The sequence below is a fragment of the Salvelinus alpinus genome, chromosome 35 (assembly GCF_045679555.1).
Source record: "Salvelinus alpinus chromosome 35, SLU_Salpinus.1, whole genome shotgun sequence".
Taxonomy (NCBI): Eukaryota; Metazoa; Chordata; class Actinopteri; order Salmoniformes; family Salmonidae; genus Salvelinus; species Salvelinus alpinus.
In genome coordinates, this window is record NC_092120.1 from 11,813,316 (window position 1) to 11,837,371 (window position 24,056).

A 24,056-nucleotide genomic window follows, 5' to 3' on the forward strand; every position below is an offset into this window, starting at 1 on the left:
ACTTTTGGTACTTCTATTAAATTTGTCTCACGTTTGGAAATCAACTAAATGTATTTAACTTATTATAAATTATTAAATTTGCTCTGTGTGTGCGGTGCGGGTATGCTTTCCTAAGAACTTTTTCATTTAAAAGTTATCTACAAAGTGGCCTATGCCTACCTGTCAGAATCATGATTATTTGCATCAATCCAGTGGCCATGTGTTTTGCAAACTCCATCACATGTGTGTGTGTGCTACAGAAATGCTGCTAACCAAACAAAAATTGTCACGTCCTGACCATAGTTCTTATGTGTTTTGCTTGTTTAGTGTTGGTCAGGACGTGAGCTGGGTGGGAATTCTATGTTGTGTGTCTAGTTTGTCTGTTTCTGTGTTCAGCCTGATATGGTTCTCAATCAGAGGCAGCTGTCAATCGTTGTCCCTGATTGAGAATCATATATAGGTGGCTTGTTTTGTGTTGGGGATTGTGGGTGGTTGTCTTCTGTCTTTGTGTTCTGCACCAGATAGGACTGTTTTCGGTTTTCACATTTATTGTTTTGTTGTTTGTATTGTTCACATATTCTTTATTAAATTATGTTGAACACTAGCCGCGCTGCGTTTTGGTCCTCTCCTTCATCCCAGGAAGAAAACCGTTACAAAAATGTTAAGTGCATGCGCACTTGAATTAAAGGTTAACAACACTCAAAATATTATTTTTGCCGTTGTATGGTTTTGGCATCATATATCATGATACTAAACCTGGTATCGGTATCGAAATAAACTTTTTTGTATCGTGATAACACTAGCAGGCAGTTTGGCACCCTCTGGTAAAAGCGTCCACAAAGTTGTAATGGGCACGTTTTGCGGTCCCCTGACCAATTGTGCTATTGTGTGTGTTTTATCAAGTTATTTGTAACTTATTTTGTACATAATGTTTCTGCCACCGTCTCTTATGACCAGGCAGAGCTTCTAGATATCAGGACAGCGATTGCTCACCCTGTACTGGAAGAAGATTTTTTTCTTTAACGAGTCTGACGAAAAGGATTTACTCCAGACACCCGATAAGGCCCTCATCCCCGTCATTCGCTGGAGAAAGAGAGGGAGATATCGGGGACGTAGGTCTGGGTGCCTTGTAAGTATCCGACGGCGAGTGGGTAATCTGACTTTACCATCGGTCCTATTAGCCAAAGTACAATCATTGGATAATAAAATGGACAAACTACGAGCACGTATTTTCTACCAACTGGACATTAAAAACTGTAATATCTTACGTTTCACCGAGTCGTGGCTGAACGACGACATGAATAACATACAGCTGGCGGGTTTTACACTTATTCGGCAGTATAGAACAGGCGCCTCTGGAAAGACGAGGGGTGGCGGTCTATGTATATTTGTAAACAACAGCTGGTGCATGACATCTAAGGAAGACTCGAGGGTTTGCTTGTCTGAGGTAGAGTATCTCATGATAAGTTGTAGACCACACTATTTACCAAGAGAGTTTTCATCTATATTCTTCGTAGCTGTCTATTTACCACCACAAACCGTTGCTGACACGAAGACCGCAATTAATGAGCTGTATACGGCCATAAGCAAATAGGGAAAGCTCATCCAGAGGCGGCGCTCCTAGTGGCCGGGGACTTTAACGCAGGGAAACTTAAATCCGTTTTACCTAAAAAGATCTCTAGACCACCTTTACTCCACACACAGAGATGCGTACAAAGCTCTCCCCCAGCCTCCATTTGAAGCAGATGAAGCAGATGCTAAGCTACAGGACTGTTTGCTAACACAGACTGGAATATGTTCCAGGATTCTTCCGATGGCATTAAGGAGTACACCACATCAGTCACTGGCTTCATCAATAAGTGCATCGATGACGTCGTCCCCACAGTGACTGTACATAAATACCCCAACCAGAAGTCATGGATTACAGGCAACATCCGCACTGAGCTAAAGGGTAGAGCTGCCGCTTTCAAGGAGCGGGACTCCAACCCGGATGCTGTTAAGAAATCCCACTATGCTCTCTGACGAACCATCAAACAGGCAAAGCATCAATACAGGACTAAGATTGAATCGTATTACACCGGCTCCGACGCTCGTCAGATGTGGCAGGGCTTGCGAACTATTACAGACTACAAAGGGAAGCACAGCCGCAAGCTGCCCAGCGACACGAGCCTACCAGACAGTTAAATCACTTCTATGCTCGCACTCGAGGCAAGTAACACTGAAACAGGCATGAGAGCATCAGCTGTTCCAGAAGACTGTGTGATCATGAGCTCCGAAGCCGTTGTGAGTAAGACCTTTAAACATGTCAATATTCACAAGGCCGCAGGTGCCAGACGGATTACCAGGATATGTACTCCAAGCATGCACTGACCACCTTGCAAGTGTATTCACTGACATTTTTAACCTGTCCCTGACTGAGTCTGTAATAACAACATGTTTCTAGCAGACCCCCAAAGTCCCTGTGCCCAAGAACACTAAGATAACCTGCCTAAATGACTACCGACTCATAGCACTCACGTCTGTAGCCATGAAATGCTTTGAAAAGCTAGTCATGGCTCACATCAACACCATTATACCAGAAACCCTAGACCCACACCAATTTGCCCACCGCCCCAACAGATCCACAGATGATGCCAACTCGATTGTACTCCACACTACCCTTTCCCACGTGGACAAAAGGAACACCTATGTGAGAATGCTATTCATTGACTACAGCTCAGCGTTCAACATCATAGTGCTCTCAAAGTTCATCACTAAGCAAAGGACCCTGGGACTAAACACCTGCCTCTGCAACTGGATCCTGGACTTCCTGACGGGCTGCCCCCAGGTGGTAAGGGTAGGTAACAACACATCCGCCACCTCAACAAAGGGGCCCCTCAGGGGTGCGTGCCTCATATACTCCCTGTTCACTCATGACTGCATGGCCAGGCATGACTCCAACACCATCATTAAGTCTGCCGATGACACAACTGTGGTAGGCCTGATCACTGACAACGATGAGACAGCCTATAGGGAGGAGGTCAGAGACCTGGCTGTGTGGTGCCAGTGTAAGAGAGTTAAAATGGTTATTACATCAAACTAGTGCACAACGCAAAACAGAACCTCCAGGTTAAGGGTCAGTGGCCCAAGCCCGCAAAAAGGAATATTCCAAGTTCAGACAGAAGGGGGGAGTCAGATCGCTATGATCGCCAGGAACTTAACCTTTGGTTTCTATTTTCAATTGTTGCGCTACTAGTATTGCCTGTTAATGTTAAGTAGGCAGCTACAGTAGCTTGATGATATTAACATCTTCGGTTTTTCTTTCATTGAATGTATTTTATTTAATCTGGGTGCTTACGTCACCTACTAACACCCTGATACTAACCGTAGCTACCGTTCTTCTCAGTCCAAGAAAACACAGAGAGAAAGGTATGTGTCGCAGATTACTCCGGTGTAGAAGTCCGTAATGTTAAATAAATAAAGCATCCCAAGGTGAATCATATAGGTATTGTTATAAGGGAGTGTGAGACGATTGAAACAAGTAAGTTTCAGAGTTTTATCATTGCTATTGATATAGTTTTACAGAGTGCTAAAAAGTATTGCTGTCTGTAAAACTATATCAGCACTCTGTAAAACTATACATATTGGAGTGCCAACAGAGGAAGCTTGTCAAAGGTAAGGCATGAATTATATCTTTATTTCTGCGTTTTGTGTCGCGCCAGGAGGGTTGAAATATGATGGTCTGTGATTGTTTGCTTGGGTGCTATCCTCAGATAATAGCATTGTTTGCTTTTGCCGTAAAGCATTTTTGAAATTTGACACGTTGGCTGGATTCACAACAAGTGTAGCTTTAATTTGGTATATTAAATATGTGATTTCATGTAAGTTAAATTTTTATAGTAATTTATTTGAATTTGGCGCTCTGCATTTTCACTGGATGTTGGCCAGGTGGGACGCTACCGTTCCACATATCCCAGAGAGGTTAAACAGCCAACACTAACATAGACAGGCTGCTGCCAACATACATACTCAAATCACTGGCCACTTTTAATAAATGGATTTAATAATGGTATCACTAGTCACTTTAAATAATGCCACTTTAATAATGTTTACATATCCTACATTACACATCCCATATGAATATACTGTATTTTATACCATCTATTGCATCTTGTCTAGGCCGCACGGCCATTGCTCATCCATATATTTATATGTACATATTCTTATTCCATCCCTTAACATTTGTGTGTATAAGGTAGTCGTTGTGAATTTGTTACATTACTTGTTAGATATTACTGCACTGTCGGAACTAGAAGCATAAGCATTAAGCTACACTCACATTAACATCTGCTCACCATGAGTATGTGGCCAATAAAATTTGATTTGGTGTGTGCTTGTCTCCACCCCCCTCCAGGTGTCGCCTATCTTCCTCATTATCCCCAGTGTATTTATAACTGTGTTCTCTGTTTGTCTGTTGCTAGTTCATCTTGTCTTGTCAGGTCTTACTAGCGGGTTTTCCCTTCTCCCTGCTTTCTCAAGTTCTGTTTCCTAGTTTCCCCGGTTCTGACCATTCTGTTTGCCCTGACCCCGAGCCTGCCTGCCGTTCTGTACCTGCCTGACTCTGCCCTGAATTACGGACCTCTGCCTGCCTTTGACCTGTCTTTTGCCTGCCCCCTGTTTGGGTCAAGAAACATCTGTGACTCTAGCTGTCTGCATCTAGGTCTTATCCTGAGTTCTGATAGTCTCTTCATTGTTGGTAAGCAGGCCTACTATAGTTGTGTCGTCTGCAAACTTGATGATTGAGTTTGAGGCATGTGTGGCCATGCAGTCATGAGTGTAAAGGGAGTACAGGAAGGGGCTGAGCACACAACTTTGTGGGGCCCCTGTGTTGAGGATCGGTGAAGTGAAAGTGGTGTTACCTACCTTCACCACCTGGGGGCGGCCCATCGGGAAGTCCAGGACCCAGTTGCACAGGGCGGGATTCAGATCCAGGGCCCTTACATTCTTACATAGGTATTCCTCTTGTCCAGATGGGATAGGGCAATGTGCAGTGCAATGGCGATTGCATCATCTGTGGATCTTTTGGGGCGGTAAGCAAATTTAAGTGGGTCTAGGGTGTCAGGTAAGGTAGAGGTGATATGATCCTTAACTAGCCTCTCAGAGCACTTCAGGATGACAGAAGTGAGTGCTACGGGACGATAGTCATTTAGTACAGTTACCTTTGCTTTCTTGGGTACAGGAACAATGGTGGACATCTTGAAGCAGGTAGGGACAGCAGACTGGGATAGTGAGAGATTGAATATGTCGGTAAACACTCCACCCAGCTGGTCTGCTCATGCTCTGAGGATGCGGCTAGGGATGCCATCTGGGGCGGCAGCCTTGCGAGGGTTTACACGCTTAAATGTCTTGGCTGGTTTTCCCTTTGTAGTCCATGATTGTCTGTAGACCCTGCCACATACGTCTTGTGTCTGAACCTTTGAATTGTGACTCCACTTTGTCTCTGTACAGAGGAAATAACTTCACTGTTTGTATTCAAGCATATTCGCAGTCACCTTGCCATGGTTAAATGCGGTGGCTTGCGCTTTCAGTTTAGCATTAATGATGCCATCTACCCACGGTTTCTGGTTTGGGTATGTTTTAATAGTCACAGTGGGAACAGCATCCCCTTTACACTTCCTGAGGAACTCAGTGAAGCATGGATTCTGATTGGTTAGACCAGCGTTGAATAGACCTTAGCACAGGTACTTCCTGTTTGAGTTTCTGCCTATAGGAAGAGAGGAGCAAAATGGAGTTGTGATTTGATTTGCCGAGGCGGGGGAGGGCCTTGTAGGCAAAGAATAGCAGTGGTCGTGTGTTTTCCCTTCACTACAGTCAATTTGTTGATAGAACTTCGGTAGCATTTTCCTCAAATTTGCTATGTTAAAATCCACAGCTACAATAAATGCCGCCTCAGGATATGTGGTTTCAGTGCCACTGACATGGCCCGCTACTAAAACCTGCGGGCTCTCCTTCACAGCAGCCAACGTAAGTAAAACATTTAAATGTGTTAACCCTCGCAAAGCTGCCGGCCCAGATGGCATCCCTAGCCGTGTCCTCAGAGCATGCGCAGACCAGCTGGCTGGTGTGTTTACGGATATATTCAATCAATCCCTATCCCAGTCTGCTGTTCCCACATGCTTCAAGTGGGCCACCATTGTTCCTGTTCCCAAGAAAGCTAAGGTAACTGAGTTAAACGACTATCGCCCCGTAGCACTCACTTCCGTCATCATGAAGTGTTTTGAGAGACTAGTCAAGGATCACATCACCTCCACCCTACCTGACACCCTAACCTATCTGGACAAAGAGGAATACCTATGTAAGAATGCTGTTCATCGACTACAGCTCAGCATTAAATACCATAGTACCCTCCAAACTCTTCATTAAGCTCGAGACCCTGGGTCTCGACCCCGCCTTGTGCAACTGGGTCCTGGACTTTCTGACGGGCCGCCCACAGGTGGTGAGGGTAGGAAACAACATCTCCAGCCCGCTGATCCTCAACACTGGGGCCCCACAAGGGTGCGTGCTCAGCCCTCTCCTGTACTCCCTGTTCACCCATGACTGCGTGGCCATGCACTCCTCCAACTCAATCATCAAGTTTGCAGACGGCGCTACAGTGGTAGGCTTGATTACCAACAACGACAAGACGGCCTACAGGGAGGAGGTGAGGGCCATTGGAGTGTGGTGTCAGGAAAATAACCTGTCACTCAACGTAAACAAAACAAAGGAGATGATCGTAGACTTCAGGAAACAGCAGAGGGAGCACCCCCTATCCACATCGACAAGACAGCAGTGGAGAAGGTGGAAAGTTTTAAGTTCCTCGGCGTACACATCACGGACAAACTTATATGGTCCACCCACCCAGACAGCGTGGTGAAGAAGGCGCAACAGCGCCTCTTCAACCTCAGGAGGCTGAAGAAATTTGGCTTGTCACCAAAACACTTACAAACTTTTACAGATGCACAATCGAGAGCATCCTGTCGGGCTGTATCACCGCCTGGTATTGCAACTGCTCCACCCACATCCGCAAGGCTCTCCAGAGGGTAGTGAGGTCTGCACAACGCATCACCGGGGGGCAAACTACCTGCCCGCCCTGACACCTACGCCACCCGATGTCACAGGAAGGCCAAAAAGATAATCAAGGACAACAATCACCCGAGTCACTGCCTGTTGTCCCCGCTATCATCCAGAAGGCGAGGTCAGTAAATCAAAGCTGGGTCCGAGAGAATGAAAAACAGCTTCTATCTCAAGGCCATCAGACTGTTAAACAGCCATCACTAACATTGAGTGGCTGCTGCCAACATACTGACTCAAATATCTAGCCACTTTTAAAATAAAAAATGTGATGTAACAAATATATCACTAGTCACTTTAAACAATGCCACTTTATATAATGTTTACATACCCTACATTACTCATCTCATATGTATATACTGTACCGTTCGGCCATCGCTCATCCATATATTTATATGTACATATTCTTATTCATTCCTTTACACTTGTGTGTATTTTTCTGTACATTTTTTAAATTTCACCTTTATTAACCAGGTAAGCTAGTTGAGAACAAGTTCTCATTTACAACTGCGACCTGGCCAAGATAAAGCAAAGCAGTGCGACACAAACAACAACACCACAGAGTTACACATGGAATAAACAAGCGTACAGTCAATAACACAATAGAAAAAAAAGAAAGTCTATATACAGTGTGTGCAAATGGCGTGAAGAGGTAAGGCAATAAATTGGCCAAAGAGGCGAAGTAATTACAATTTAGCAGATTAACACCGGAGTGATAGATGAGCAGATGATGATGTGCAAGTAGTGATACTGGTGTGCAAAAGAGCAGAAAAGTAAATAAAAACAATATGGGGATGAGGTAGCTAGATTGGGTGGGCTATTTACAGATGGACTATGTACAGCTGCAGCGATTGGTTAGCTGCTCAGATAGCTGATGTTTAAAGTTAGTGAGGGAAATGTAAGTCTGCAGCTTCAGCGATTTTTGCAATTCATTCCAGTCACTGGCAGCAGAGAACATACAGGAGCATACAGTGAGGGAAAAAAGTATTTGATCCCCTGCTGATTTTGTACGTTTGCCCACTGACAAAGAAATTATCAGTCTATAATTTTAATGGTAGGTTTATTTGAACAGTGAGAGACAGAATATCAACAAAAAAATCCAGAAAAACACATGTCAAAAATGTTATGAATTGATTTGCATTTTAATGAGGGAAATAAGTATTTGACCCCTCTGCAAAACATGACTTAGTACTTGGTGGCAAAACCCTTGTTGGCAATCACAGAGGTCAGACGTTTCTTGTAGTTGGCCACCAGGTTTGCACACATCTCAGGAGGGATTTTGTCCCACTCCTCTTTGCAGATCTTCTTCAAGTCATTAAGGTTTCGAGGCTGACGTTTGGCAACTCGAACCTTCAGCTCCCTCCACAGATATTCTATGGGATTAAGGTCTGGAGACTGGCTAGGCCACTCCAGGACCTTAATGTGCTTCTTCTTGAGCCACTCCTTTGTTGCCTTGGCCGTGTGTTTTGGGTCATTGTCATGCTGGAATACCCATCCACGACCCATTTTCAATACCCTGGCTGAGGGAAGGAGGTTTTCACCCAAGATTTGACGGTACATGGCCCCGTCCATCGTCCCTTTGATGCGGTGAAGTTGTCCTGTCCCTTTAGCAGAAAAACACCCCAAAAGCATAATGTTTCCACCTCCATGTTTGACGGTGGGGATGGTTTCTTGGGGTCATAGGCAGCATTCCTCCTCCTCCAAACACGGCAAGTTGGGTTGATGCCAAAGAACTCCATTTTGGTCTCATCTTACCACAACACGTTCACCCAGTTGTCCTCTGAATCATTCAGATGTTCATTGGCAAACTTCAGACGGGCATGTATATGTGCTTTCTTGAGCAGGGGGACCTTGCGGGCGCTGCAGGATTTCAGTCCTTCACGGCATAGTGTGTTACCAATTGTTTTCTTGATGACTATGGTCCCAGCTGCCTTGAGATCATTGACAAGATCCTCCTGTGTAGTTCTGGGCTGATTCCTCACCGTTCTCATGATCATTGCAACTCCACGAGGTGAGATCTTGCATGGAGCCCCAGGCTGAGGGAGATTGACAGTTCTTTTGTGTTTCTTCCATTTGCGAATAATCACAGAAACTGTTGTCACCTTCTCACCAAGCTGCTTGGCGATGGTCTTGTAGCCCATTCCAGCCTTGTGTAGGTCTACAATCTTGTCCCTGACATCCTTGGAGAGCTCTTTGGTCTTGGCCATGGTGGAGAGTTTGGAATCTGATTGATTGATTGCTTCTGTGGACAGGTATCTTTTATACAGGTAATAAACTGAGATTAGGAGCACTCCCTTTAAGAGTGTGCTCCTAATCTCCGTTCGTTACCTGTATGAAAGACACCTGGGAGCCAGAAATCTTTTTTGATTGAGAAGGGGTCAAATACTTATTTCCCTCATTAAAATGCAAATCAATTCATAACATTTTTGACATGCATTTTTCTGGATATTTTTGTTGTTATTCTGTCTCTCACTGTTCAAATAAACCTACCATTAAAATTATAGACTGATAATTTCTTTGTCAGTGGGCAAACGTACAAAATCAGCAGGGGATCAAATACTTTTTTCCCTCACTGTACATGTAAAGCATACAGGTTGCAGTGGTGGGTGGTGTAAGGGGCTTTGGTAACAAAACAGATGGCACTGTGATAGACTGCATCCAGTTTGCTGAGTAGAGTATTGGAAGCTATTTTGTAGATGACACCGCCGAAGTCGAGGATCGGTAGGATAGTAAATTTTACTAGGGTAAGTTTGGCTGCGTGAGTGAAGGAGGCTTTGTTGCGAAATAGAAAGCCGATTCTAGATTTGATTTTGGATTGGAGATGTTTGATATGAGTCTGGAAGGAGAGTTTACAGTCTAATCAGACACCTAGGTATTTGTAGTTGTCCACATATTCTAGGTCAGAACCATCCAGAGTAGTGATGCTAGTCGGGCGGGCAGGTGCGGGCAGCGAACGGTTGAAAAGCATGCATTTGGTTTTACTAGCGTTTAAGAGCAGTTGGAGGCCACGGAAGGTGTGTGGTATGGCATTGAAGCTCGTTTGGAGGTTAGTTAACAGTGTGTCCAAAGAAGAGGTAGAGGTGGATCAGGGAATCACCCGCAGCAAGAGCGACATTGTTGATATATACAGAGAAAAGAGTCGGCTCTAGAAATGAACCCTGTGGTACCCCCATAGAGACTGCCAGAGGTCCGGACAACAGGCCCTCCGATTTGACACACTGAACTCTGTCTGCGAAGTAATTGGTGAACCAGGCGAGGCAGTCATTTGAGAAACCAAGGCTATTGAGTCTGCCGATAAGAATACGGTGATTGACAGATCCGAAGGCCTTGGCCAGGTTGGTGAAGACGGCTGCACAGTACTGTCTTTTATCGATGGCGGTTATGATATCATTTAGGACCTTGAGCGTGGCTGAGGTGCACCCATGACCAGCTCGGAAACCGGATTGCACAGCGGAGAAGGTACGGTGGGATTCGAAATGGTCAGTGATCTGTTTATTAACTTGGCTTTCGAGGACTTTATTAAGGCAGGGCATGATGGATATAGGTCTATAACAGTTTGTGTCTAGAGTGTCACCCCCTTTGAAGAGGGGGATGACCGCGGCAGCTTTCCAATCTTTGGGGATCTCGGAGGGTCCAGATTGTCTAGCCCAGCTGATTTGTTCGGGTCCAGGTTTTGCAGCTCTTTCAGAACATCTGCTATCTGGATTTGGGTGAAGGCGAAGCTGGTTGACGCTCGGGCAAGTAGCTGCAGGGGTTGCGGAGCTGTTGGCCGGGGTTGGGGTAGCCAGGAGGAAAGCATGGCCAGCCGTAGTCTAAAATTTCAATAAGCATTTTTCTATTATGGATTTATCGGTGGTGACAGTGTTACCTAGCCTCAGTGCAGTGGGCAGCTGGGAGGAGGTGCTCTTGTTCTCCATGGACTTTACAGTATCCCAAAACTTTTTGGAGTTAGAGCTACAGGATTCAAATTTCTTTTTGAAAAGCTAGCCTTTGCTTTCCTGACTGATTGGTTCCTGACTTCCCTGAACAGTTGCATATCGCGGGGACTATTAGATGCTATTGCAGTCCGCCACAGGATGTTTTTGTGCTGGTCAAGGGCAGTCAGGTCTGGAGTGAACCAAGCGCTATATCTGTTCTTAGTTCAAAATTTTTTTGAAAGGGGCATGCTTATTTAAGATGGTGAAGAAATAACTTTTATAGAACGACTAGGCATTCTCGACTGACGGGATGAGGTCAATATCCTTCCAGGATACCTGGGCCAGGTCAATTAGAAAGGCCTGCTCGCCGGAATGTTTTAGGGAGCGTTTGACAGTGATGAGGGGTGGTCGTTTGACAACGGACACATAGCATATGCAGGCAATGAGGCAGTGATCGCTGAGCTCCTGACTGAAAACAGCAGAGGTGTATTTGGAGGGCAAGTTGGTCAGGATAATATCTATGAGGGTGCCCATGTTTACGGATTTAGGGTTGTACCTGGTGGGTTCCTTGACAATTTGTGTGAGGTTGAGGGCATCTAGCTTAGATTGTAGGACTGCTGGGGTGTTAAGCATATCCCAGTTTAGGTCACCTAACAGAACGAACTCTAAAGATAGACGGGGTCAATCAATTCACATATGGTGTCCAGGGCACAGCTGGGAACTGAGGGGGGTCTATAACAGGCGGCAAAAGTGAGAGACTTATTTCTGGAGAGATTAATTTTTAAAATTAGAAGCTTGAATTGTTTGGGCATAGACCTGGAAAGTATGACAGAACTTTGCAAGCTATCTCTGCAGTAGATTGCAACTCCTCCCCCTTTGGCAGTTCTATCTTGACACAAAATGTTGTAGTTGGGTATGGAAATCAAATTTTTGGTGGCTTTCCTAAGCCAGGATTCAGACATGGCAAGGACATCAGGGTTGGCGGAGTGTGCTAAAGCAGTGAGTAAAACAAACTTAGGGAGGAGGCTTCTGATGTTAACATGCATGAAACCAAGGCTTTTTCGATTACAGAAGTCAACAAATGAGAGTGCCTGGGGACACGCAGGGCCTGGATTAACCTCCACATCACCCAAGGAACAGAGGGGGAGTAGGATGAGGGTACGGCTAAAGGCTATCAAAACTGGTCGTCTAGTGCGTTGGGGACAGAGAATAAAAGGAGCAGATTTCTGGGTGTGGTAGAATAGATTCAGGCCATAATGTGCAGACAGGGGTATGGTGGGGTGCGGGTACAGTGGAGGTAAGCCCAGGCACCGAGTGGTGATAAGAGAGGTTGCATCTCTGGACACGCTGGTTATACTGGGTGAGGTCACCGCATGTGTGGGAGGTGGGACAAAGGAGGTATATGAGGCATGTTGAGTGGGACTAGGGGCTCCGCAGTAAACTAAAACAATGATAACTATCCTAAACAACAGTATACAAGGCATATTGACATTCAAGAGAGACATAAAGCGAGGCATAAAGCAATCACAGGTGTTGATTGGGAGAGCTAGCTAAGATAACAACAGCTAATCAGCTAAGATAACAACAACAGGTAAAATGGCGATGAATGGGCAGAGAGTGTCGGTTAACTACAAACAGGGCCTGAGTTCGGGGCTAGGGCCGACGGATTAACAAAAAGTAAACAAAGTGGAGTACCGTGATAAATGAACAGTCCAGCAGGCATCAGCTTTGTAGCCAAGTGATCATAGGGTCCAGTGAACAGCAATCGATGGAACAGGGAAGCCGCGGGGTAGTAGTTACTACGCTAGCACGCGGGAGACACGGCGTTTAAAGTTAGCAGGCCAGGGTAAGTAGAAGCGTCTGCTCCGACATCCGGCAAAGGCCGGTTGAGGGCACAGCGGATGGAATTACGTTTGCGGACTAGTCGTGGTGGTACGGCGGGGCGCCGTGTCGACGAAGGGGTCGGGCCAGATGGCGAAAGAGGTATTGTAGTTGTAGTAATTTCGTTTGCTAGCCGGGAGATGCGCCTGGCTCAGGGCTAGCTTCGGGGCTGGGTCACTCAGCGGCAGCTAGCTAGCTGTGATGATCAGGAGTAATGGTCCAGGGTTTCGTTGTAGTGGAGAAAAACAGTCTGAGGCTGGCAGGTATTATCCAGGCTAAAAAACGGCTGGTGCCTGTGCAGGTAAAAGGTAGAAGGTAAAAGGCGCTAGCAGTGGCTAACAGTGACTAAATAGCTAGTAGCTAATTAGCTGGTTAGCTTCTGATGGCTAGCTTCTGATAGAGGTTCTGTCTAAGGTCTAAAAAAATAAATTGCGGATCCGTGTCACATTGAGAGAGGCAAGGTTACCGGAAGGTATATTTAGTTTAAAAATGGAAAAGAGATTGAAAAATAAATTGAAATATATACAAAAAGGACGAAAAATACAAAAAGTAAAAGAGAGGACGACAAACCACGTCTGCACTGCTACGCCATCTTGGAAAAAAGAGGTAGTTGTATAAGGTAGTTGTTGTGAAATTGTTAGATTACTTGTTAGATATTACTGCACGGACGGAACTAGAAGCATAAGCATTTCGCTACACTCACATTAACATCTGCATATGTGACCAATACAATTTGATTTGTCTACTTTATTGTCCAGAGTCTGAACTTTAGCAAGTAATATACTCTGAAGCAGTGGATGGTGTGCCCGCCTCCTGAGTCGGACTAGAAGTCCACTCCGAATACCTCTTCTTCGCCGGCGTCGTCTTGGAGCAGACTCTAGGATAAGTTAAATTGCCCTGGGTGGTGCGAACAACGCAACCAATTCAGGAAAGTTGTAATCCTGGTCGTAATGCTGGTGAGTTACCGCCACTCTGATATCCAAAAGTTATTTCCGGCTGTATGTAATAACACAAAAAACGCTATGGGATAATAATGTTAAAAATTCCACACACAAAAACGAAATACTGCAAAGTTGCTTAGGAGCTGGAAGCAGAGCTGCCAGGTCAGTCGGCGCCATCTTTCAGCCATCACTTTTTAACACCAAGGCCAATGATATGATCCTAGTACATAAATCTGCAAGTTGTGTCATAAATACATTGAGATATAATATTACCTCACATTTCATAGTAAGAGACCTTGCCCTGTTAATTTAAAGGGCATTATATCTCAACCTGGTCTCAGAGCATTTCATATTATTCTGTATGTAAATGCATAACACACACATTTAGCACGATATGTTATGTTTCATATGGTATGTATTAATTTGTGGATGTTCATCACTCATTTCGTATGATATGTTAAGAATTACAATTCGTATTACATATTACGAATTTGCTAAACGTTTTATATGTTACATATTTGCAAACTTATGATATGTTACGAATTTGCTAAAAGTATGGTATGTTACGAATTTGAAAAAGTATGATAAGTTACAAATACTAGCTAGGTGGCTAACGTTAGCTAGGCTAGGTGTTAGGGTTAGGAGTTAGGGTTAAGGTTAGGGTTAGGGTTACTTTTAGGAGTTAGGTCAAGAGTTAAGGTTAGGGTTAGGGGAAGGGTTGGTCGAAAAAGGTTGAGGTTAGGTTAGTTAATATGCTAAGTAGTTGCAATGTAGCTCAAAAGTAGTAAGTAGTCAAAAAGTTGCCAATTAGCTAAAGTTGTCCATGATAGGATTCGAACTCACGATTTTAGGGTTGCTAGAGGTTCGCGTTATACGTCCGCCCATCCATCCAACTAACCACACTACTATAGTTTTCGCCTTAAGTAACCATCTGTCTTATGTAACCATATCAAACGTAACATATCATACTAAATGGAGAGTCTTGGATTTATGTACAGAATGATACGAAATGCTCTCAGACCAGGTTGTATATCTATCAGTTAACAGGAGGAAAGGAATTAGAGATGTGATTACTTGGGATGGTCGCACCAATAGAGCATGCCAGTTCCAGCAGAGTCAACAAGATGAACATCATGGCTGATCTCACCATCCTGGAGGAAAAGCCCAGAGCAAGTCAACAATGGGTCTGATAGGAACCAGTCCACAGAAACATTGACAGAAAAACTGAAACTATCTGTTAGGCTGCAATTCAATCACAATTTATAATTTGTATAAATTCAGCTCACTTGAACAAAGACATTTTAAATATTGTTTTACTCACCGCTCAAGAAGAACAATAAACACCAAGAGAGTGCATTTTGGGTAGTGTAATATTTAAATGTTTTATACTATTCATTTCAACTCATTTTAACATTCTGTCATAAAGAGCACATGTTGACGTTCATTTTATAATTTTTTTCAACATTTCTAGTCTATCATCTATGTGTAACATTGTTGACGTGTTATTCTTCACTTGCTCAGTTTTCCACCATGTTTTAATTGAAAATATTATTTAAAAAGTAATCACCATATGACAATAAGACTTCAGTTCCCGTAGCATAGTTGAGCTTGAAAATGAGGGACAAATGTAAATGTATCACTAATCTCGTGAAATTAGTAATAATCTTCAGAAATGACATTGTCAATGCAACAAAATAACTAGTGCTTTACTATTATGGTGAAGACCTGGGGAAATTTTTGGGTTAAAATCTTCCTCAGAAAAGGGACATGTCAAAAGGCAGATGGCTTTGGCTATTTAGAAATACTTTATTCATATAAAAAATCTGATGTATAAAACTTTTCTTTAAAGGCACTTATTTTAATATAACAGGCTTAAATGTCTGCAAGAATTCTACTTAATAAAGAACGTAATTCAAGAGAGTATGATATTAGCAGAAAGGACAATGAGAGGTATTGCATTACTCTTAGCACTATTCTCTCCTTTCATGAACTTGCTACTTTTAAAAATAGAATACAAGTCTTTCAGTATAAAATACAGTCCAGCTTGTTGTCTCTTTGCAATCACAGCCTCCTTGCAAACACATCAGCATGCATTTAAGTAAAGGATTATGGGAACATCATGCCCATCTGAATTCAATCCACTGCTGAATTAAGACATTATTATTATGAAATAACTGTTATGTAAATCAACAGTTAATGTGTGGTTGTGTAAGGCAGAAAATATAACGTAATAGAAGACAATTTCAAATAGTATTAGATTGTAATATCCTCTTACCTTCACACTCAACAAAAATAAGGTCACTGTTGATGTTGATGGTGATGTAGGTAAAAGCTCTGTAGACAGCTGAATCTGACTGATTCATTTATACACCAGTCACAAAGTCAAACACCCCCCACCTCTCGTCTCCAAAGACATCCTCCTAACAATTTACCATACCATGATAATTAGTCACCTGCACTACTGTTCCATAGTTTGACTTCCAGCCCTACATCAGTGCGATAAGACAGGTCTCAACCAGCTCCAGTTAATCATCAACAGGGCTGCTTGTTTCATGACCGGGCATTCATGGAGGGAACACAAGAGAAACTTCTGTAAAATGCTGGAATCTAACCACTGACGGACAGGATCCATTACAACATCCTAGTGACGTTTCTTTGGGACCATTAAAGACATCCTGACAACTGATACACTGAATGTCCTGAGAACGTCCTAAAAACATCCTTATCTGGTCCTCAATGACATCCCAGGACCATCCTGGGAACTAGACAAAAGCCTCCTAGAGAAAGTGCCCTTGTGACATTCACACATTCGTCCCGATGACGGGAACAATAATGTGTTGGCTTGTGTCTTGTAGAAGGCTACAAGAGTGGCTCTGGCTGTCCAAGGACACCATGTGGGAGAGCTGCTAGCAGGTATTGGAGGACTTCATGCTCAAGTGGACTTTGGTATTTGCTATGAGTAAATATGGGTTTTTATTTATTTTTGTGTGAAACATTTGCTTCAGTGGATCCTTTTTGTAACCTGCCTTCTGGCCTGCACTGCTTAATGTGCCCCTTTGTTTCTTTGGTTTAGATTATATGTTTGTCTGATGATTTGAAGTAACATGGTTTTTAAATTAAAAGTAAAGAGAACATTTTATTCGGAGATAAAGCATTCTCACTGAATTGTGAAAACGAATTGAGAACGTATTGAAACTTGATTACTGAAACGGTGACAAGTGAAAACCACGCCGTATGAAAATAAAAAATATACCTTTTGTTGTTTGCCTCTGCTTCACTCTGCTCAACTCAAACCTTAGAACATGTCACTTTTCCACCCTGTGACATAAATAATTAAACATGATTCCAATTTATCGCAAGATACAGACAGTATAATTGAATGATCAGGATATAGTGGTGTGGAAGGGAATAACAGGAAACATGTTCAATGTGTTACAGAGTAGTTGTTAACATTGCTACTTATAGAATCTCAAAAGCATACAGGAACCATACATATTGCATGTATTCTTATTCCACTTCAGATATTCTATTGCAGTTGATGACTAAATTCAATTCAATAAAAATAGACTAAAAGGGTATAATTATAAAATTACTTCAATGTCTTCTTACTGTCTAGTGCAATTGCAATCCACACTCTTCTACCTGACCAAGTGAGTGTGTATACAGTATGTGTGTGCTTGCATATGTGAGTGTGTGTGTACATGCTTGACACCATGAAATGCTTCCGAAACGTAGGTGCTGTGTTACACTTTATCTTCTCCAAATACATGGACATACAATACATTACAATGATAGGAGCCATTTATAAATGTACTCAATATAACAATATTTACAATATGAAATACAAATTCTAAACTGTTAATGAATTTTAACATGGATTTATCCTACACATAGCTCCTTTTTATCTAAGAGTGTATCTAGAACCTTAAAGGGTTCTTCGGCTGTCCCCATAGGATAACCCTTTGAAGAACACTTTTTGGTTGCAGGTATGTAGAACCCTTTTGGGTTCCATACAGAACCCTTCCTAAAGAGGGTTCTACATAGAACCCAAAAGGGTTCTACCTGGAGCCCAAAAGGGTTCTCAAATGGGAACCGCCGAAGAACATTTTTGGAACCCTTTTTTCTAAGTGTACATAACTACAATATAAGTTATCTATCAAGTCCAGAAAACAGTGTATCTTGTTCTCCAGATTACATTTTGGTAATAAATGCTCTGGATCTATCAGTCCAGTGGTGACCCATAGACCTCCACCTCACACAGGGTCAGGTATTCACTTCTTCCTGGAAGGACCACATTGATGTATCGACCGTCCATGCCGTTACACTGGAAGGTGCTGGAGAAGCCTCCAGGTATAGAGGAGATCACAGCACACCTGCACAATCAAACACACTGATAACTTACTGCAGCAAAGGTGTCTATGACACTGTTTGCACCCTGTCATATGTGGATTACACACTTTAGCGTTGACCAATTTTACACTAAACCGACAGTAGCAAATCTGATCGGTTAGAACGCTTATTGGTTCCAGGTATAACTCTTTTAGGTTCAGTGTAGAACCCTCTGAGTAAAGTGCTTTACACTTTTGTTCACCTGGGATTGTTGTTGCCATTGTTGTTGTCCTTTGAGTCTCCGATGCGGATCTCAGCTCCATTCAGTCTGTTGGGAACACTGTCCACTCTGTTGGTGATGGTGATGGAGAACACTTTGTAGGTCTTTAGAAGGTCCAGTCGCCACCAGGGGTTATAGTTGGCTTTGGTGTGGGTGCAGGAACCATCTCCATAAATACCATTTCGGTTCCCGTCGATGGCATTGTTAGCAAACCCAAACCCATATAATGATGACTGAGTGGCCTTTCCTGTTATCGCCACATTCATTCCTGGACAAAAGTTTTAAGAATTTTATTTTCTTCTGTGAAACACTGTATAATAACGGTAACACTTTATATGAAGGGGGAATACATAATGCGTTCATAACACCTTTATGAAACCATTCATGACCCCTTCGTCAATGTTGCAGTTTCATTCATAACAACCTTCATAACCCATTTATTCAACATCATTCATAAAGAACCTTAAAAATATATATATTTTTCATTATAAGTTATTTGAATAGAAAAATCTAGTGGGAGTGAGCTGGATGGTTGTTGGTATTACTGACTGGGTCAGTCCTGCACACCACAATGCCTCTGAGCTAAAGCCAGGGTATTAGCTTGGGGAGCTAATGCAAGTTCTCATGTCTTAGTCAAGGTTACTCAACACATTACAATAACATCAATTGCTCTGGTGCCTTCCAGACCTGAGATCAAATAGCATTTTAAATATTTCAGGGTTTGCACTTTTGGGACTATTCCAATTGTTCCACTGTGCCAGGCAAGCTCAATCATGTGAAATGTACTATTTACACCCAGGTCTGATTGCAATCCCTAAAGCGGGTGTTAAACCAATTTCTGGAGGACAGAGTGTCTGCGGGTTTTCAGGCCTTCCTTTATTAATCAATTAAGGTAATTGACTAGTTAGGAACTCCACTCACCTGGTTGTCTAGGTGTTTACTGGATACTAATTGAAAGGAAATAGCAAAAACCATTAGACACATGCTCCAGGAGTTGAATTTGACACACCTGCCTTACTGTCATTGCGGCCTTGAGCAAGGCATATAAACCCCTTTACTGCTACCTGGGCAATGCTCTGAGGCTTACCCGGTGCTCCCAGACTGTTGCGTGAATAGTGTGTCAGGGGGTTGGGTACTGTTACAGTGGAAATATGAATTTCCGTTGAAATGATAAATAAAGAGCTATTCGAGGGGACTTTTATTTTGAACATTTCTTACGAATTATGTTGAATAAATATGTTATGACTGTTGTTATGAATGACACTGCATTACTTATAAAGATGTTATGACTGGTTTCATGAAGGTGTTTTGTACAGGTAACTGCCAAAATAATGGAAACACTTGAGTAAATTAGGGATACAAAGTACAGTGCCTTTAGAATGTATTCACACCCCTTGACCTTTTACACATTTTGTGTTACAGCCTGAATTTAAAATGGATTAGATTGAGATTGTTTTGTTGCTGGCCTACACACAATACCCCATAATGTCAAAGTGGAATTATGTTTTTTCCAAAAATTGACAAATTAATCAAAAAAAGTAAGCTAAAATATCTTGAGTCAATAAGTTTTCAACCCCTTCATTGTGGCAAGCCTAAATAAGTTCCAGAGTAAACATTTGCTTAAAGCAAAATAATAAGTTGCATTGACTCACTATGTGTGCAATAATAGTGTTTGGGAGAGACCCGCACACTGTCAAAAAAAAAGATTAAATCCAAAACTTAGGCTTGAATCCAAAATAAAGATGTTTATTAAAACATCATGATGCCCAAAAACTCTTAGTGCAAGAAAGTGCATAAATGAAAGGTGAAAACAAAACAAATGTTTAGGCCTCAGGCCATCATCAGTGTAAGGAGAAATGACCCTAAATCACCCATGTAGGGGTGTCTCTAGCCTCCTACTCTTACAATCCTGTCTTATTTATTCTGAGGAAATGTTCACATTGGATATGTAAAAGTAATAATTGATGATGTTTCTCTTTCCGCTTATATTGTAGATATAATGTAGATCATGCATTCTATTGTAGTAGGTACTGATTTATAGATTTTCTGATGTTTTCTTGATCATGACATACACAATTATAATTGTAATAGAAACCAGGTGTGTGTGCCGATGATTTACACTGACGATGGCCTGAGCCCGAAACGGTGGTTTTGTTTCCACCTTTTATTTATGCAACTTTCTTGCATTATGATTTTTTGGACACAGTGGTGTTCTAATAAACGTCTTTATTTTGCACTCAAGCCGCAGTTTTGGATTTATACATTTTTTCGACAGTGTGTGGGCCTCCATCTCCTCCAAGACTCTTATTTTGACTACTACACACCTGGAACAGACACTATTCAGTAGTACAGACCTTAAAATAGTGCAGATGGACTCTTATCATTCATCAATAATAGTGTTCAACATGAGTTTTGAATAAGTATTCAACCCCTTTGTTATGGCAAGCCTAAATAAGTTCAGGAGGAAACATTAACAAGTCACATAATAAGTTGCATGGACTCACTCTGTGTCAATAATAGCTTAACAAGATTTTTGAATGAGAACTTCATAAGGTCCCTCAGTCGAGCAGTGAATTTCAAACACAGATTCAACCACACAGACCAGGGAGGTTTTTCAAAGACTCGCAAACAAGGGCACCTATTGGTTGATGGGTTAAAATAAAGAAAGCAGATATCCCTTTGAGCATGGTATTAATTACACTTTGGATGATGTATCAATACACCCAGTCACTACAAAGATACAGGCGTCCTTCTTAACTCAGTTTCCCGAGGAAATCGCTCAGGGATTTCACCATGAAGCCAATGGTGACTTTAAAACAGTTACAGAGTTTAATGGCTCTGATAGAAGAAAACTGAGGATGGATCAACAACATTTTAGTTACTCCACAATACTAACCTAAATGACAGAGTGAAAAGAAGGAAGCCTGTACAGAATACAACTATTCCAACACATGCATCCTGTATGCATCAAGGCACTAAAGTAATACTGCAAAGTGTTATGTTTGGGGAAAAATCCAATACAACCCATTACTGAGTACCACTCTCAATATTTTCAAGCATAGTGGTGGCTGCATCATGTTATGAGTATGCTTGTAATTGTTAAGGACTGAGGAATTTTTTGTGGAATAAAAAATTAATGGAATGGGGCTAAGCACAAGCAAAATCCTAGAGGAAAGCCTGGTACATGTCTGCTTTCCACCAGACACTGGGAGATAAACCCTTTCAGCAGGGCAATAACCTATTATACAAGGCCAAATCTACACTGGAGTTGCTTACCAAGAAGACAGTGAAGGTTACTGAGTGGCCGAATTACAGTTTTTACTTAAATTTGCTTGAAATCTATGGAAAGACTTGAAAATTAGACAGAGTATTAACCAATTAGACAGAGCTTGAAGAATTTTGTAAAGAATAATGGCCAAATATTGTACAATCCAGGTGTGCAAAGTCTTAACCAGAAAGACTCACAGCTGTAATCACTGCCAAAGGTGATTCTAACATGTATTGACTCCGAGGTGTGAATACTTATGGAAATTAGATATTTCTGTATTTAATTATCAATCAATTTGGACAAATATCTGAAAACATGTTTTCACTTTGTCATTATGGCCTATTGTGTGTAGATGGGTGAGATTTTTTATTGATTTAATCCATTTTGAATTCAGTCTGTAACACAACAAAATGTGGAATAAGTCAAGGGGTATGAAAACTTCCTGAAGGCACTGTATGTGCCTACAGTATAATACTAGTGCTAATAACATGTACAATTCCAAAACTACATGCATCCATTCAAGTGATAGCTCTTATCCTTACCAGTTGGGGCGAGGTACCCATAAACCTCCACTTCACAGTGTCAGTTGTCTTCCTGTCCCTGGTAGAACCACAGTCACATAACGTCCTTCCACACCTGATGTCCACCTCAGAGTTAGAGATCTACCTGCTGCAAGGGTGGAGATCACACCAGCTCTGGAGAGAGAGAGAGAGAGAGAGAGAGAGAGAGAGAGAGAGAGAGAGAGAGAGAGAGAGAGAGAGAGAGAGAGAGAGAGAGAGAGAGAGAGAGAGAGAGAGAGAGAGAGAGAGAGAGAGAGAGAGAGAGAGAGAGAGAGAGAGAGAGAGAGAGAGAGAGAGAGAGAGAGAGAGCAATCGAAAGAACAATCATATATAACAAATTCCTGGAAAGTAATTGTGGTCTTACAGTGTGTTGTGAATGCCCTCATCCTGTAAGGAGTTCCCAATGCGAACTTCAGCACCGTTGATGTTTGTATGGCAGCAGTCACCTCTGTTGGTGATGGTCACAGAGGTGACTATGTAGGTATCAAGCAGGTCCACTCTCCACCAGGGGTTAGTCTCAGAGTCAGTGAGAGCACAGGACCCATGATGGAAATGTGAATTGCGGTTCCCATCAATGGCATTTGAGGGATGGCTGTAACCTGACCATGGGTTCTCGAGGAGGTTTGACTGAGTAGCTTTTCCACGCAAGGCAAGATTTTCTGCAGGAGGATAATATTGTTTGACTGCAGGAGAGCATTTTAATGGTGTACATGACACAATAACATTCTAATCTGCTCATTCCAATTTCTAGTTCCTTGTGTGTGATTATTATCTGCTCTATTACAGACGTGTCGTAAATGAGAACCAGACAACAGTACTCTTGACTACTTAGAAACTGATATCACTCTTAGTATTGATAATGAGAGGCTTTGCCCTGTCAATCTAAAGGCATCATATATCTGGAGATAACAACAAGAGGAAGTGTTTACTTGGAACAATGGCACCAGTAGGCGTTCCTAGAAGAGCCAGCAAGAGGAAGAACATGGCCTGTCTCATCATCCTGGAGGGGAATCACAGAACAAGCCAATGTACAGCTACTGTCGTAGGAGATACAGTGGTACAGGAACATTACAGATACAGTGGTACAGACACATTACAGATACAGTGGTACAGACACATTGCAGATACAGTGGTACAGACACATTGCAGATACAGTGGTACAGGCACATTACATATTCAGTGGTACAGAGACATTACAGATTCAGTGGTACAGGCACATTGCAGATTCAGTGGTACAGACACATTACAGATTCAGTGGTACAGACACATTACAGATTCAGTGGTACAGACACATTACATATTCAGTGGTACAGACACATTACAGATACAGTGGTACAGACACATTACAGATACAGTGGTACAGACACATTACATATTCAGTGGTACAGACACATTACAGATTCAGTGGTACAGGCACATTGCAGATTCAGTGGTACAGACACATTACAGATTCAGTGGTACAGGCACATTGCAGATTCAGTGGTACAGGCACATTTGTCACGTTCTGACCATAGTTCTTTTGTGTTTTCGTTGTTTTAGTGTTGGTCAGGACGTGAGCTGAGTGGGCATTCTATGTTGTGTGTCTAGTTTTTTCGTTTCTATGTTTGGCCTGATATGGTTCTCAATCAGAGGCAGGTGTTAGTCATTGTCTCTGATTGGGAACCATATTTAGGTAGCCTGTTTTGTGTTGGGTTTTGTGGGTGGTTGTCTTCTGTCTTTGTGTCTATGAACCAGATCGGACTGTTTCGGTTTTTCACATTTATTGTTTTGTAGTTTGTAGTGTTCACGTTTTTGTCATTATTAAAACATGAT

At 42.4% G+C, this 24,056-nt stretch overlaps 1 protein-coding gene and 1 pseudogene across 3 annotated transcripts in view; both read right to left on the minus strand.

Annotated features, from left to right (window-relative positions):
- Positions 1-16,313, minus strand: part of LOC139564254 (fucolectin-6-like) — a 30,748-nt gene extending 14,435 nt beyond the window's left edge. The window contains exons 1-3 of one of the 3 annotated variants that reach the window (XM_071383630.1): positions 16,083-16,218; positions 15,375-15,414; positions 14,882-14,958 (exon numbers count right to left, since the gene is read on the minus strand). In XM_071383630.1, the coding sequence (XP_071239731.1) occupies positions 14,882-14,957 (76 nt within the window). In that variant the 5' untranslated portion in view covers position 14,958; positions 15,375-15,414; positions 16,083-16,218. Of the gene's footprint in view, positions 1-14,881; positions 14,959-15,374; positions 15,415-16,082 lie in introns of all 3 variants that reach the window. The other 2 variants (XM_071383629.1, XM_071383628.1) reach the window with 2 other exon arrangements.
- Positions 16,314-17,895: 1,582 nt separating this feature from the next.
- Positions 17,896-23,310, minus strand: LOC139564255 (fucolectin-4-like; annotated as a pseudogene).
- Positions 23,311-24,056: the final 746 nt, after the last annotated feature.